This window comes from Dipodomys ordii, unplaced genomic scaffold, assembly GCF_000151885.1.
Source record: "Dipodomys ordii isolate 6190 unplaced genomic scaffold, Dord_2.0 Scaffold10, whole genome shotgun sequence".
NCBI classification, from domain to species: Eukaryota; Metazoa; Chordata; class Mammalia; order Rodentia; family Heteromyidae; genus Dipodomys; species Dipodomys ordii.
The window spans coordinates 14,123,037-14,137,017 of record NW_012267226.1 but is presented as its reverse complement, the minus strand read 5'-3'; the positions used below and the strand labels follow the sequence as shown (position 1 = coordinate 14,137,017).

At 43.1% G+C, this 13,981-nt stretch overlaps 1 protein-coding gene across 1 annotated transcript in view; it reads right to left on the bottom strand.

Moving 5' to 3' along the window:
* The window catches only part of Ddx10 (DEAD (Asp-Glu-Ala-Asp) box polypeptide 10), a 121,399-nt gene extending 118,450 nt beyond the window's left edge, over positions 1 to 2,949 (bottom strand). Inside the window, exon 1 of the mRNA XM_013009479.1 lies at positions 2,689 to 2,949. Coding sequence (XP_012864933.1) covers positions 2,689 to 2,874 — 186 coding nt within the window. The 5' untranslated portion in view covers positions 2,875 to 2,949. The remainder of the gene's footprint in view (positions 1 to 2,688) is intronic.
* Between the last annotated feature and the right edge of the window lie 11,032 nt (positions 2,950 to 13,981).

Here is a 13,981-nt window from a genome sequence, read left to right as displayed (position 1 = left end):
AACTGAGGCTCAAATACATTATGAATCCAAGCCCAGCAAAACTTCAGCTCTGACTATAAATAACACACTCGTTCACTACACTAGATATGTTGACACAAAGATATTTGACGATTTTCCTCAAAGTAACTGTGAGCCAAGGAAGCGTTTTCCTTAAGAGCAGAATGACTGGAATTTTTCTCTTGGAAAGAAACATTTTAGCAGCGGTCTAGAAAATACTTTCAAGAGTATAAGGCACAAGAGCCAATGCCCATCAGCCACCTGTTTCACTCATTAAAGTTTTACTAGAGCACAATATCTATGCCTTTAAGTATTTCTATGGCAGCTCTTGTGTTACAGTAGGGGTAGAGATACATGTGAGAAACTTAGCAGCAAAAGAGATCAGAAATGTTAACAAACAGGATATAAGAGCAGGTAAGAGGAAAAGTACTATGGATCACTCCTGTCTCCAGCTTGGTAGTCTGCTTAGATGGAAGCACCAGGATGCAAATAAATCCAGGTCTTAACCACTAGAACCTGTGAATGTTACCTTTCATGGAAGGAGGGGAAAAAAGAGACTTTGCAGATGTTTTGAAAGATTCTAAGAAGCAACATTAACCTGGGTTGGCCTTAAATGCAATGTAAGTATCCTTGAACAAAAGAAACAAAATGAGGTAGATTTAACCAAACAGATGGAGACAAGATGAATGTGGAAGTAGAAATTAGAGTAAGGTAGCCAAAAACCAAGAGGAGCTAAGGAACAGAGAATCCCCCAAGAGCCTTTCAATAGGGTGCATCAACCTACTAACACCCTGATTTTGACTCAGTGAAATGGATTTCAGACTTCTAACCTCTATGGAAGCATAAATTTCTGTTGTTTCAGGTCACAAAGTTTGTGGAAATTTGTTACCACGGCAGTAAAAATTGAATGAGGAGAATTATGAATTCAGGAAGAATTTCTGAGGCACATGGAAAAGATAAATGACTTACACTATAGTTCATGATTCCATTATATCTCAAAACATCTCATGATTCAATCAGGTAAAGATATGCAGCACAGTCAGAAATAAAAACATAAACTCAGAAAAGCTAAGTGAAAGATAAGGAGTCACTGGTCCAACAAAGGAAAGCAAGGAAGGGCTGCTTCTATATTCCCTTAGCAAATCTAGTCACAATCCAAAACAAAATCCACAATTAATTTGTTTTATGGTGGTTTCAAGTGCTGTGTATACAACAGTGGAAATAATAATATGTGAAGTATATATACAAAGTATTTTCACATGACTAGCATTGTGCACTGACTAATTCTCTGTAACACTTATGAGGTAAGTACTAGTACTATCCCTTTTTAAAAAAAAAGCAAAAACTAATAGAACAAGAGCCAGGAACGAATCATAATCTGAACTCTTTAGAGTTCCAAAAGACAAACAAATCCTTAAACTCTAAGCTCTAATTAACCTTACTGTGGAGTCAATGCCATTTAAAAGAAAGCTATACCAAGGGTAACAAGGAATGACTTTAATTCCTGGTATGTTCCAAACTGGAAAGGTAGCATACACAAAAAGACAGTGATGTGTGTGAAGATCATTGGATATGGGATCTATGAGGAAGAAGAAAAGGTAGGTAATGACATTTCTAAGGAGCTCAGGTAGGAAAAGACATCTGCAGGTCAAAATGGTGACTAGAAAAGATATTCATCTGGAAACAGCAGCTGCACTGATGGGGAAGGATGACAACCAAAAGGCACAGACCAGCAGTCAGTCTGGCTTTTCTACACTGATTTTTAGATAGGAACAAAAGCAAAGGAAGAAGGAGATGGACACAGGAGAAGACAGATGACTGAGGAAGGCATGCAGTCTGGCTTAATGGATTAAAAAGCAGAAGCTTTCATTAGAAAGACACAGGCCTAGGTTCCGACCCTACACCACCTACTAGATATGAGAGCCTGGGATAAGTTTCTTGTCCTCTCCAAACTTAATTTTCCCGTCTATAAAATGGGGACATTAGGATCCACTTCTCAGATAAGGTTAAAAAAAAAAAAAAGAGGCTGGGAAGGTGGCTCAGTGGTAGAGTGCTTGCCTAGCATGCGTGAAGCCCTGGATCCGATTCCCCAGTACCACATAAACAGAAAAAGCCAGAAGTGGTGCTATAGCTCAAGTGGTACAGTGTTAGCCTTGAGCAAAAAGAAGCTCAGGGATAGTGCCCAGGCCCTGAGTTCAAGCCCCAGGACTGGGGTAAAAGGAAGGCAGGGAGGGAAGGAGGGAAAGAAGAAGAAAGGGAAAGAAAAAGAAGAAAAACAATCCTGTAAAATCAAATGGATAGTACTTTAAAAGATAGATATTATTTCCATTATTTTCCCCTAACGTTCCACACTGGGATGCTAACTCCTCTATCATCCCGGTATGTCATTTACGTTACTGAGCCTTACTATTGGCGTCTCTCACTGCATTAGTCTCCCTGTCTTTAAGTACCACTGCATTTCTTTTCTCCTTTTTTTTTTTCCTTTCCTCTTCTTCCTTTTTTTTTTTTTTTAAACCTCAGAACAGTGTGGTGAGCCGAAGAGTCTGGGCTTGTGAGTCTGACACCACGCAGGCCCTCTGTGAGGCCTCCAAACAACCCCGGGACACCCCATCTCCCAGCCCAGCACCCCCCCCGGGTGGGCCCCAGTGACAGCGCGGCCTCCCTCCCGGACCCCCGGCCACCCCGCCGCACCTTCTCGTAGCTCTGCACCAGACGGCTGATGCCCTCGCGCTCCACCTGCCACTCGGGCTTCTTCAGCTGCTTCCTCAACTGCTTCTTTTGGTTCTGCCTATGGCTGTGTTTTTTCTTCCAGCGATTGAAGCTCCTCACCGGGTCGGGTCGGCCTCCCGAGCCCAAGGAGTTAGGAGTTTTGCCCATCGCGACGGCGGCCCGAGAATCCTAACGCCTCCCTGAGGTGCTGAGGGGAGGAAGCCAAGCCGGCGTGGAAAGGAACGCGCCCAGATGCGCACGCGCAAGCCTAGGAGCCCGCCCCCTCGGAGCTTTTAAAGCTGGGGCACGCAGAGATGACGTAAAGAAAAGGCGAATGGTGATTGGTGATTTGGCTTCTGCTGGGCGGACCTGAGGGCGGGGCTGAGAGTTCAGGAAGGGCCAGCGGAGCACGCTGCCGGCTCTTTAACAGGACGCACGCGCGCTGTCCTCTGCTGACGTCACACGCGGTACGCTTCCCGGCTGTGAACGCCGTGAGCTCAGTGTGGCGCGGCGCTTACCCTCTCGACGTGTGATCCTCGATTTGCATTTTTCATCCCCGGGAACGGAAAGACTCGCCCGAAATCAAATGGTGTCTAATCCACTGCAGTGTACAAAGGGTCCTGCATTAGATGTTCGCTTTTGAGTTGTTGGGGGTGGGGGTGCTGGGGTCGGACGCGGTGCTTGAACCCGGTACCTGAGCGCTGTCCCGAGCTCTGGTTGGCCCAAGGCGAGCGCTTCACCGCTTCGAGCCACAGCGCCACTCAACGTTTTCCCGTGGTTCATTGGAGATAATTGTCGCATGGGCTCTCCTGCCCGAGGCTGGCTTTGAACTGCGGTCCTCAGATCTCAGGATTGTAGGGGTGTCCCGCCAGATGTTTCCCTTTCCTCAGCCCCTCTCGACTCCAGCTGCAGCAACTTGGAAACTGAGACAACCTAATTATAGTTCAAAGTGCTATCATTTAAAAGAAGAAGAAGAAAATGCCAGGTGCCGAGCCTGTAATCCTAGCTACTCAAGGAGGCTGAGACCTGAGAATCACGGTTCCAAGCCAGCCTGAGCAGGAAAGTCTCGAGACTTTTATCTCCAGTGAACCACCAAAAATGCTGGAAGTGGGAGGCCTGGGCCAAGTGGTAGAGAGCCAGCCTTGACCTAAAGCCACTCAGGGACAGTGCCTATGCCCTGAGTTTAAAGCACGAGGACTGGCATTTAAAAGTTGGCTTGAGGGCTGGGAAGGTGGCTCAATGGTAAAGCGCTTGCCTTGCATGCCTGAGGCCCTGGGTTTGATTCCTCAGCACCAACACGCAAAAAGAAAAAAGCCGGAAGTGGCGCTGTGGCTCTAGTGGTAGAGTGCTAGCCTTGAGCTGAAGAGCTGAGGGACAGCGCCCAGGCCCAGAGTTCAGGCCCTACAGCCGAACCAAAATAAATAAATAAATAAAAGTTGGCTTGAGGCATGGTTCACTTATGACCTACAGAGAGCGAGACAATCCATCAAGGCACACACAGTGAAAGGTGGACAAAAGAAGTTTATTTACACTATTTACACCAGAAAAGGGTCTTGAGACTACATTGTCCTAGATACCCAGAACCAAGAGCAGCCTCATCCACCAAACCTCCAAGCCTCCAGAAGGCAGTCCTGACCCCCTGACGTTTATTAGTCTGTCTGCAAACCTCCAAACCTCACACCTCCAAAGCTCCAAAGGGGAAGGTTTTCCCTTTCTTCCCTTCCTCCTTCTCTGCAGGCCTCTCCATTCTCCACAGGCCTGCTCTGCCCTACTCCTCCCTTCCCTCCAGGCTAACTCAATCCTGTTTTCCTCAGGACTCCCCACTTTCCCTTATTCTCCTCTCTCCTCAGGAGTCCTGGTCTCCTCCGGACTACCCTGTCCTCAGGAGTCCATGTGTCCTCCAGGCTCCTCTCTCCTCCCTCCAGACTGTTTTCCCCTTAACCTCCCTCTAACCTCTCCCTCTCCTCAGGCCTCTGGTTTTTCCCCTACTCCCCTTCCCCCTGAGTTCAAACCTCTCAGTAAAAGGAGGAGCAGGCAAAATGTCAATGATAGGAAGGATCATACCAAAGTTAAGGGAAGAAAGTAGTATTTTAGTCCCTTATACATTAACTCATTTAATATCCATCAGTTTATTTGTATTTATAAATATTTACATAGTCACAGGAGTTCCTCACACTACTACAATCCACATGTCCCTAAAACTCTGACTCAGCCCTTCAGCAGTTACTTTTGAAATATTCTCCTGTGTGAGAAATATAAAAATGGTGCTACTCCAGTAATGAAGCACAACCGTTGCCAGATCTGAGTTTGTAAATAGCCTTTCTCTAATCACTGAACAAGAACTGTCATCAATGAACAATAGTTTTAGGGTTTAAAAAAAAGGAGTAGGAATATCTTGATATGCCACCAAATAAAGATTTGTTGAGAATGGAAGGGACATTCTCCAGTTCGAAGGTAGTTACAAGGATGCTCATTAGACTCCACACTTGTTTGATATGATACACACCAGGATTTACATCTTTGATGACAAAAATATATACTGTTTAATTAAGTCAATTAAGAAGGGCAATAGGGGCTGGGAAGGTGGCTCAGTGGTAGAGCGCTTGCCTTGCATGCCTGAGGCCCTGGGTTCGATTCCCCAGCACCACATAAGCAAAAAGAAAAAAAGCCGGAAGTGGCGCTGTGGCTCAGGTGGTAGAGCACTAGCCTTGAGCTGAAGAGCTGAGGGACAGCGCCCAGGCCCAGAGTTCAGGCCCCACGACCGGACCCAAAAAAAAAAAAAAAAAAGAAGGGCAATAGTTCTTCCTATCCTCCCACTTCCCAACTGAAAGATAGGACATAAATTCTTTCTTGGAAACAAGTGTAGCTATCCTATCTGCCCAGAGACAGCAACCAAAGTAATCAGCAAGCAGACCTTATTCATCTCTTCTACTTAATCATCCCCATTTCTAACCTGTACAAGCCCAGATGTGCTCTCGTTTGTCTAGTCATTTCTCTGTATATACGTTGCTCCTTGTTGAAGATGAGGCATAAGCCAGAGTTCTGAACTACCACTTATTTGAAGAGGTCATTTGTTCAGAAAACAAGATAACACAGCTGGAACAAATATGCACACAAAAAATAATCTGTGGTAAAAAATAGTGAAAAGTGAACTACTTTTCACTATTTCTCTCAGGTGATTTGCACCATGCACATAATAAACTCGACCATTTTATTAATCTATCTTCCATTACAGAATCTATCCTAGCTATCAACTCATAAGTGTTGAGGAAAAATATATTTCTTCCCTTATGTTTTTAATTAAAATATTAAAATTGCACAGCAAAAAGTAATATAAATTAGTACTGAGAAAATACATCCAAGCCAGGTACCAGTGGCTCAAGCCTGTAATCCTAGCTACTAAGGAGGCTGAGATCTGAGGATTGAAGTTTAAAGCCAGCCTGGGCGGGAAAACTCCTGAGACTCTTATCTCCAATTAACTACCAGAAAGCCTAAAGTGGAGCTGTGGCTCAAGTGGTAGAGTACCAGCCTTGAGTGAAAAAGCTAAGGAATGGTACCCAGGCCTTGAGTTCAAGTCCCAAGATTGGAATACAGAGAGGGAGAGAGAGAGGGAAAGAGGGAAAAGGGAGGAGGTGGAGGAGAGAGAGAGAGAGAGAGAGAGAGAGAGAGAGACAGAGAGACAGAGAGACAGAGAGACAGAGACACACGAAGACAGAGAATACATCTGGCGATTTTTCACTGTTGAAATAGTATATTTCCAACTGTTTTTTTTTTGTTAATTTAGATTTCTTACTTGTAGTATATAGTCCCCAAAAAGAATAACACCTAATGTAATTCATGTTACCTGGCCATGTACTTGAGTTGAGAGAATATGAGAAAATGTATATTGAGGGTTTTTTCTTCTACTTTGTATTTCAACCCATCTGTTATAGTTAAGGGAAAAGTGAATCCCCATTCTGCTCTCAGTTCTATGCTCTGATGAATCTGGTATCCTTTTTCTTTTTGTTCCAGCATTTCCTATATTTGCTTTCAGGGTATGTTCAATTACCCCACTAAAATTATTTAATTTACTTCTATGATGGCTGTTTCTGATACTATTAATTACAAGGTGGTAACTAGGGTTCAAACTCAGAACTTTATGCATGCCAAGCAGTCATTCTGCTGAACACATTTCTAATCTTTGTGCAGATTATTTTGAGGGAAAAAAAACTTTTAATCTCATAACCTAACTGTGCAAACATCTTTTTTTTTTTTCTTTTTTTTTTGCTGGTCGTGGGGCCTGAACTCTGGGCCTGGGTGCTGTCCCTCAGCTCTTCAGTTCAAGGCTAGCACTCTACCACTTGAGCCACAGTGCCACTTCCGGCTTTTTCTGTTTGTGGTGCTGAGGAATCGAACCCAGGGCCTCATGCTTGCAAAGCATGCACTCTACCACTGAGCCACCTTCCCAGCCCCATGTGCAAACATCTTGGATCAACTTAGTTTCACATTATTTTGACTTCATGAGAATAGGGATTTCCAGATATTTTTATTCCATAATTAGCCAGCAGGTGGCAGTATAGGATTAAAGACTGTCTTGCCCTTGGTATTGAATTTAGCCTAGGTTTTTGTAGTGGCCAAGAGTATGTAACTGTCTACTGGCAGGTTTATCTGCCTCGTTACAACACTAAACCTTTTATAATGAGTACACCTCAAATTCTCTGGTATATGTCTAAGTTATTTCTTTCCATTTCTTCTTCATGAATAATGATTGCTGCTCAGCATGGTGGCTCAAGCCTGGAATCCTAGCTACCTGGCTGGTGGAGAGCTAGACATCATGGTGTAAGGCCAGCCCAGACATAAACATTTGAAAGACTACAACTCAATCAAATAGCTAGACACAGGGCTTGGAAGGTGGCTCAGTGGTACAGTGCTTGCCTTGCATGCATGAGGCCCTGAGTTCAATTCTTCAGCACCATATAAACAGAAAAAGCCAGACATGGTGCTGTGGCTCAAGTGATAGAGTGCTCACCTTGAGCTGGAGAGTTGAAGGACAGTGCCCAGGCCCAGAGTTCAGGCCCCGTGACCGGAAAAAAAAAAAAGCTAGGTACAGTGGCACTAGCCTGTCATTCCACTAACAAAGGGAAACACAAATAGAAAGATCACAATACAAGCTGGTCCAGGCATAAAGTGAGACTCTATATTGAACATAACCAACGCAAAAAAAGAAACTGGAAGCATTGCTCAAATGAGAGAATGTCTGCTTAGCAAGCACAAAGTCCTGAATTCAAAACTCAGTACCATAAACATTTAAGTAATTAACTAACTGAAATAATGCTTGCTAATTTAGTAGTTACTAACATCTATTGAGAGTAGGTGCCATGCATTGCTGAGTTCTTTATAAACATCATCTATAAACCTCAAGCAATTAACTTTCCATGTGATAAAACTGAAGCTAGATAGTTTAAAGTATCTGGGTTGGGTTACCAGTGTAACAAATGACATTGTTGTTATTCTGTCATAGTTTACGGTACTGCAAAATATATAGAAGTTTGATCTATTTCATTTCTGAAAGCTGCTCATCTTTTCTGCTCTAGGAAATTTGGATGTTCACAAGCAATTTATTTTCCATTGGAGCCAATTATATTGTTTCTCACATGAGACTGAATGTGATATTTATTGTTTGTTTATTGTTGCTTTGTTTTATTGTGGTACTGAGGTTTCAGTGCAGAGGCTTATATTTGATAGGCAAGTATCCTACCACTTGAACCATTTTGTCAAACATTGGAAAAAATAAATACAAAGAGAAAAGCTTTGTTTTTTGTTTTTGTTTTTTTTTTTGTCAGTCGTGGGGCTTGAACTCTGGGCCTGGGCGCTGTCCCTCAGCTCTTCAGCTCAAGGTGAATGCTCTAACACTTGAGCTACAGCACCACTTCCAAGAGAAAAGCTTTGAGAGAAGCCAGAGTTGGGGAGGGGGGGTGTTGACTTACATTAGGAACTTTGTGAACAAGAACATGAAGTGAAATAGTTAAAATGTTGGAAATAAAGCCAGGTGCCTGTGGCTCAGGCCTGTCATGCTAACTATACTCAGCAGGCTGAGATATGGAGGCCCCGGATAGCCTCATACACACACAGAAATAACTTGGTAGAAAGATAGGATACAATCACATTGAAGGGGTAGAAAAAAAAATTGATCCCTTAGAAACAGGAAATGAGCTAGATGCTGGTGGCTCATGCCTGAGATCTGAGGATCGCAGTTCAAAGCCAGCCCAGGCAGGAAAGTCCATGAGACTCTTATCTCCTGGTGGTTAACACCAGAAAATCAGAAGTGGTACTGTGGCTCAAGTAGTAGAGTGCTCACTTTGAGATGAAGAACTCAGGGACAGCACCCAGGCCCAGAGTTCAAGTCCCATGCATGACTGACCAAAAAAAAAAGAAAGAAACAAATAGGAAATGAGTAGAATCTGCAAGACTAAATATTTTAAAAGACTAAATGTAATAAGTTCTGTCAAGTATCAGTGACTCACACCTGTAATCCTAGCTACTCAGGAGACTAAGATCTGAGAATTACAGTTCAAAGCCAACCCTGAGCAAGTGAGACTCTTGTCTCCAATTAACTAAAAGGCTGGAAATGGAGCTGTGATTCAAAGTTGGTAGAACGCTTAAGCACAAAAGCTCAGAGACAGTGCCCAGGCAAGTAAGTTCAAGTCCCAGAAGTAGCAGTGTATATATAGAGTTCTATACTCTAGTTGGTTAAGTTGTTGCTCCAGAGGACTAGGCCTAAAACTATCCTAAAACTATTATGTGGGTATACTGAAACTGATGTAGACATATGCATTGAATCCTAAACACGTTTGTTGCTATCTGTAGTATTTACTAATGTTCATAAGTGACAACTGACTAAATGTAGCAATAGCTGCAATGTGATTTGTTTCCGATGACTATCAGGACTGGTGAATTAAATTGTGGCAGTGGGAGACTATGGCTCTTTAAACCACTCATTGAAAAAAAAAAAAGACACATCAGTGATTAAATATTCCAAAGCCCCTACAGTCAAGAACCCTTAGCTCCAGCACTGTTGGATCTCAGCCTCCTGAGTCTCTAGGATTACAGGCATGAGCCACACACGCCTGGCAAGCCATTTAACTTTAATTGTAACTGGAATAGAAGTATGCAATGGGTGAGGCTGGGGAAAAGGAAGCTTGCTGGGCCATCTGTCAATACAGGTGGAATAAGATTCCACAGCCAAACAACGAAAATGACAGGCTCTAATGCAGGTCTAAAGGGTGAAAGGAAAACAGGAAGCCATGCGAAGCAGGAGAAAAACTAAAATAAAGCCTAGATCAACTCATCAATAGAAGATAAAGTCAATGGTATAATTTCAGCACTTTGATTTGCCAGGGGGTGAGAAGTAAATTGGAAGGACAGGTTTGTAGTATTTATTTTCATGGGCTATGTTGGGAAGTAGAAAACGTTGGTGTGTCAATAAACAATTTAACAAGTTAATGATAAAATGTGTGAATTCAAGTAATGATTTCTAAGATGTGAATGGCCAGATGGCATCACTATCACCAGACAATCTTTGTTGGCTTTTCTAGAGGCTGGAACATGGTGGCAGAGACTCGCAGCAAGAAAAGAATAACCATTAGTCAATGACAAAGCAATTCTAGTTTGGCAGGAGTGCCTCTGAGAGGGGCTTCCTTACAGAAGCCGTGGAGGAGGAGGAGGAGCAAGAGGAGGAAGAAGAGGAGGAGGGAGGGGGGAGGAGGGTGGTAGGAAGGGAAAGGGGAAGGAGGAAGAGGAAGAATTGTTCTATTTTATTGCCTTAATGTATTCAAGTATGTCTTGAGACTGAAAGACTAAAGTGTATTTCCTGACTATCCAAGTCTCATCAAAATCCTCCAAAGTAAAAAAAAAAAAAAAGATTGGTTGTATTCTGAGTTTTCATTGTAACTTCACATCTGTTAAATCAATACTATATGCCAGACTTTACCTAGACACCATGGGTATGAAACAGAGAAAAGATCTCCACCCATCAGAGGTTTAGTCTTGGGTTGAAAACTGCATCCAACCATTTAAAAACATGGCGTCATGGGGAAAGAAAGGAGGCAAATCTAACTGAGAATTGGTGAGTGAGCAGAGTAGGTCAGGATAGGGCAGAAGGTAGCTTACTGAAAGCAAAGAGAAGACTAAGCAGGACACCGTTCAAAGCTACAGCAGCAAGAGGAAAGATGATGAAAAAAAAAAATGTAGTAGACTGAGCAACCCAATGGCTTCCACTGAAAATACCCAGGAAAGTTGGGAGAGGGAGATGAAACACACACACACACACACACACACACACACACACACACACACACAGGGCACTGGTGGCTCACACCTGTAATCCTAGTTTCTCTGGAGGCTGAAATCTGAGGATTGAAGTTCAAAGCCAGCCCAGACAGGAAAGTCCAGGAGACTCTTATCCCCCCCATTAACCACCAGAAAACCGGAAATGGAGCTGTAGCTCAAAGTGGTAGAGTGTGAGACTTGTGCAAAAGAGCTCAGGGACAGTGCCCAGGCCCCAAGTTCAAGCCCATGGCTGACAGGAAACACACACACACACACACACACACACACACATACATACATACTGGGCATGGGGGGGCAGAGAGGAGAGGGGTATCCCCAACTTGATACAACTTAGCAATGATTTTTCAACTTTACAACAATACAAAGCAATATTCACATTCCAAATTTGACTCTTCTCCCCAGCTAGTGACATGCACAGCATAAGACGCTAGAGAGCTATGAGCAGATGCGGTTCTCAGCTATATGATGAGCGCCATGGCCCAGCCAACTAAACATGTATAATTAAGCGTCCCACTTGCCTGAGGACCTTTGTGCTGTGTGTTCCTCTGTCTGGAACACTTTCCCATCTATCTGTTCCAATGCTTAGGCCTTAAAAGGAAGCCTCTTTCTGGTCACAGTATTTAAAACAGTAATGCTTCCCACAGCAGCCGATCCACATTTCCCATCGTGCCTTTTACCTTCTGACTCTCCATAGTATAAACTTATTTACCCTTCGTATTGTGCATCATTTCACTCAATCACTTCCCTCCACTTAGAATGAGGCAAACTCCATGAAGGTGGGGATCTCAACCTCTTTGTGTGTGTGTGTGTGTATGTGTGTGTGTGCGTGTGTGTGTGTGTGTGTGTGATGTGTGTGATGCTTTCAGCCAATTTGCTTTCCAGCTTCGTTTTTTTTAACTCCTCTTTTTTTTTCCCTCTCTCTTTTTGTTCTGTTCTTGTGAATTTCTGAACTATAATTTTTAAGGGATTTTAGGAGAAAGTACTGGTAAAAGCAGGTATTCAACCTACTCTTTAATTAAGGAACTCTTTGTATTTTAAACAAGGTGCTGTGTCATTTTTATGGAGACGGTATGTTTCATGAAGCCAACCAGGTTATTTAGTTAAGAACATCCCTTACTATCTTCCTGTAATCCTCTCTGAGTTCAAGCTGTTTTTCCACATGCCATCAGAGATGTAAACAGGTCCTCCCTCTACATGACCTTGTCTACTACCTAAGCAGACACTTGTGAGAAAATTGTTGCTCTTATCTGGGATCCTTTCAAAGATCCCACACTATCACCATTACTAATGCTACTGCTGCCCTTATTTCTCTGTGTCTACTTGTCATTCTTCGAGCAAGACAGGAATCATGCTGTAGCCAGGTGCCAGTGGCTCACACCTGTAATCCTAGCTATTCAGGAGGCTGAGATCTGAGGATCATGGTTTGAAGCCAGACCAGGCAAGACAAATCCATGTCTTTTATCTCCAATTAACTAACAAAGCTGAAAGTGGAGCTGTGGCTCACGTGGTACAGTGCTAGTCTTGAGTAGAAAAGCTCAGGGATAGTACCAAGACCCTGAGATCAAGCCCCAGGATTGACAAATATAAAAATAAAAATTAACCATGCTGTTTCTTTCACTGAATGTGTTTCATCAGATCAAAGCAAGCCAGTAATCTAGGCAAAAAAAAAAAAAAACAAAGGTGATCTTTGTTGAAAAAGACTTCTATAGAAACACTAAAATATTGTCCAGTAGCTTACCTTCGAAAGCTTATCTCCACCAGCACTGCTTCAAGATCTGTGTCTAGATAGAAGCAGTTCATTACTCACTATGGGCTCAGTTGTGTTGCCAGTTCCCCACCCATCGGATCAAAACAAAACTGACTTCGCAGGAGAGGGCAAAAGACGGAGTATAGACTGAGACTAGGCACTATTAAATGCCAGTACCTTTTCATCTGCTTTATGAAGCCCCAGACCTGGAAAGTGAGGTCTTTTCTTCTCAAACATTTCAACTGAACCTAAACAACGTTTCACATGAGAGCTGCCCAATTCTGGACTTGTTCTCCTAATGAAGCACTGGTATTCACAACATGATTGAACAGGAAGAGCCTGGAAACAGAATCCTCTATGGATCAACACACCAATATAAACACTGCACCCAGAAAGCATGCTGGACAGCATTGTGTAGAATTCTAAACAAATGTTCCTTGAACAATAATACAAATGACAGACTGGGAATGTGGCTTAATGGTAGAGTGCTAGCCTAGCATGCATGAAGGCCTGGGTTTGATTCCTCAATATTGCATAAACAGAAAAAGCCAGAAATGGAGCTATTGGTGCAAGTGGTAGAGTGCTAGCCTTGAGCAAAAAAGCTTAGGGAGGGCTGGGAAGGTGGCTCAGTGGTAGAGTGCTTGCCTTGCATGCTCAAGGCCCTGGGTTCGATTCCTCAGCACCACATAAGCAAAAAGAAAAAAAAAGCCGGAAGTGGCGTTGTGGCGCAAATGGTAGAGTGCTAGCCTTGAGCTGAAGAGCTGAGGGACAGTGCCCAGGCCCAGAGTTCAGGCCCCACGACCGGACCCAAAAAAAAAAAAAAAAAAGCTTAGGGATAGTGCCCAGGCCCTGAGTTCGAGGACCCAGAATGGCAAAAAATAATAACAATAACTTAAAAATAATGCAAATGACACCATAGAACAAATCTTTGACTCACAAGCCCCACCTCAAAGGGAAAACATTTTGCCAAAATAATATGAACATATGTCAACCTGGTGGCTTGGGACAAGCCTGCAACTATAATGAAAATGAGTCCACTGCTAAGACTATATTCAAATAACCGTGAGTGAAGAGACCAAATGTTATAGAGCAGATCTTTCAAGTTGGTGGTTTTGAATCCCTGGACATAGGACTCATATTTTCACCTTTATAATAATCCAATGGAATGAATATAAGTATTAGAGGGTAAAATATTTTTTA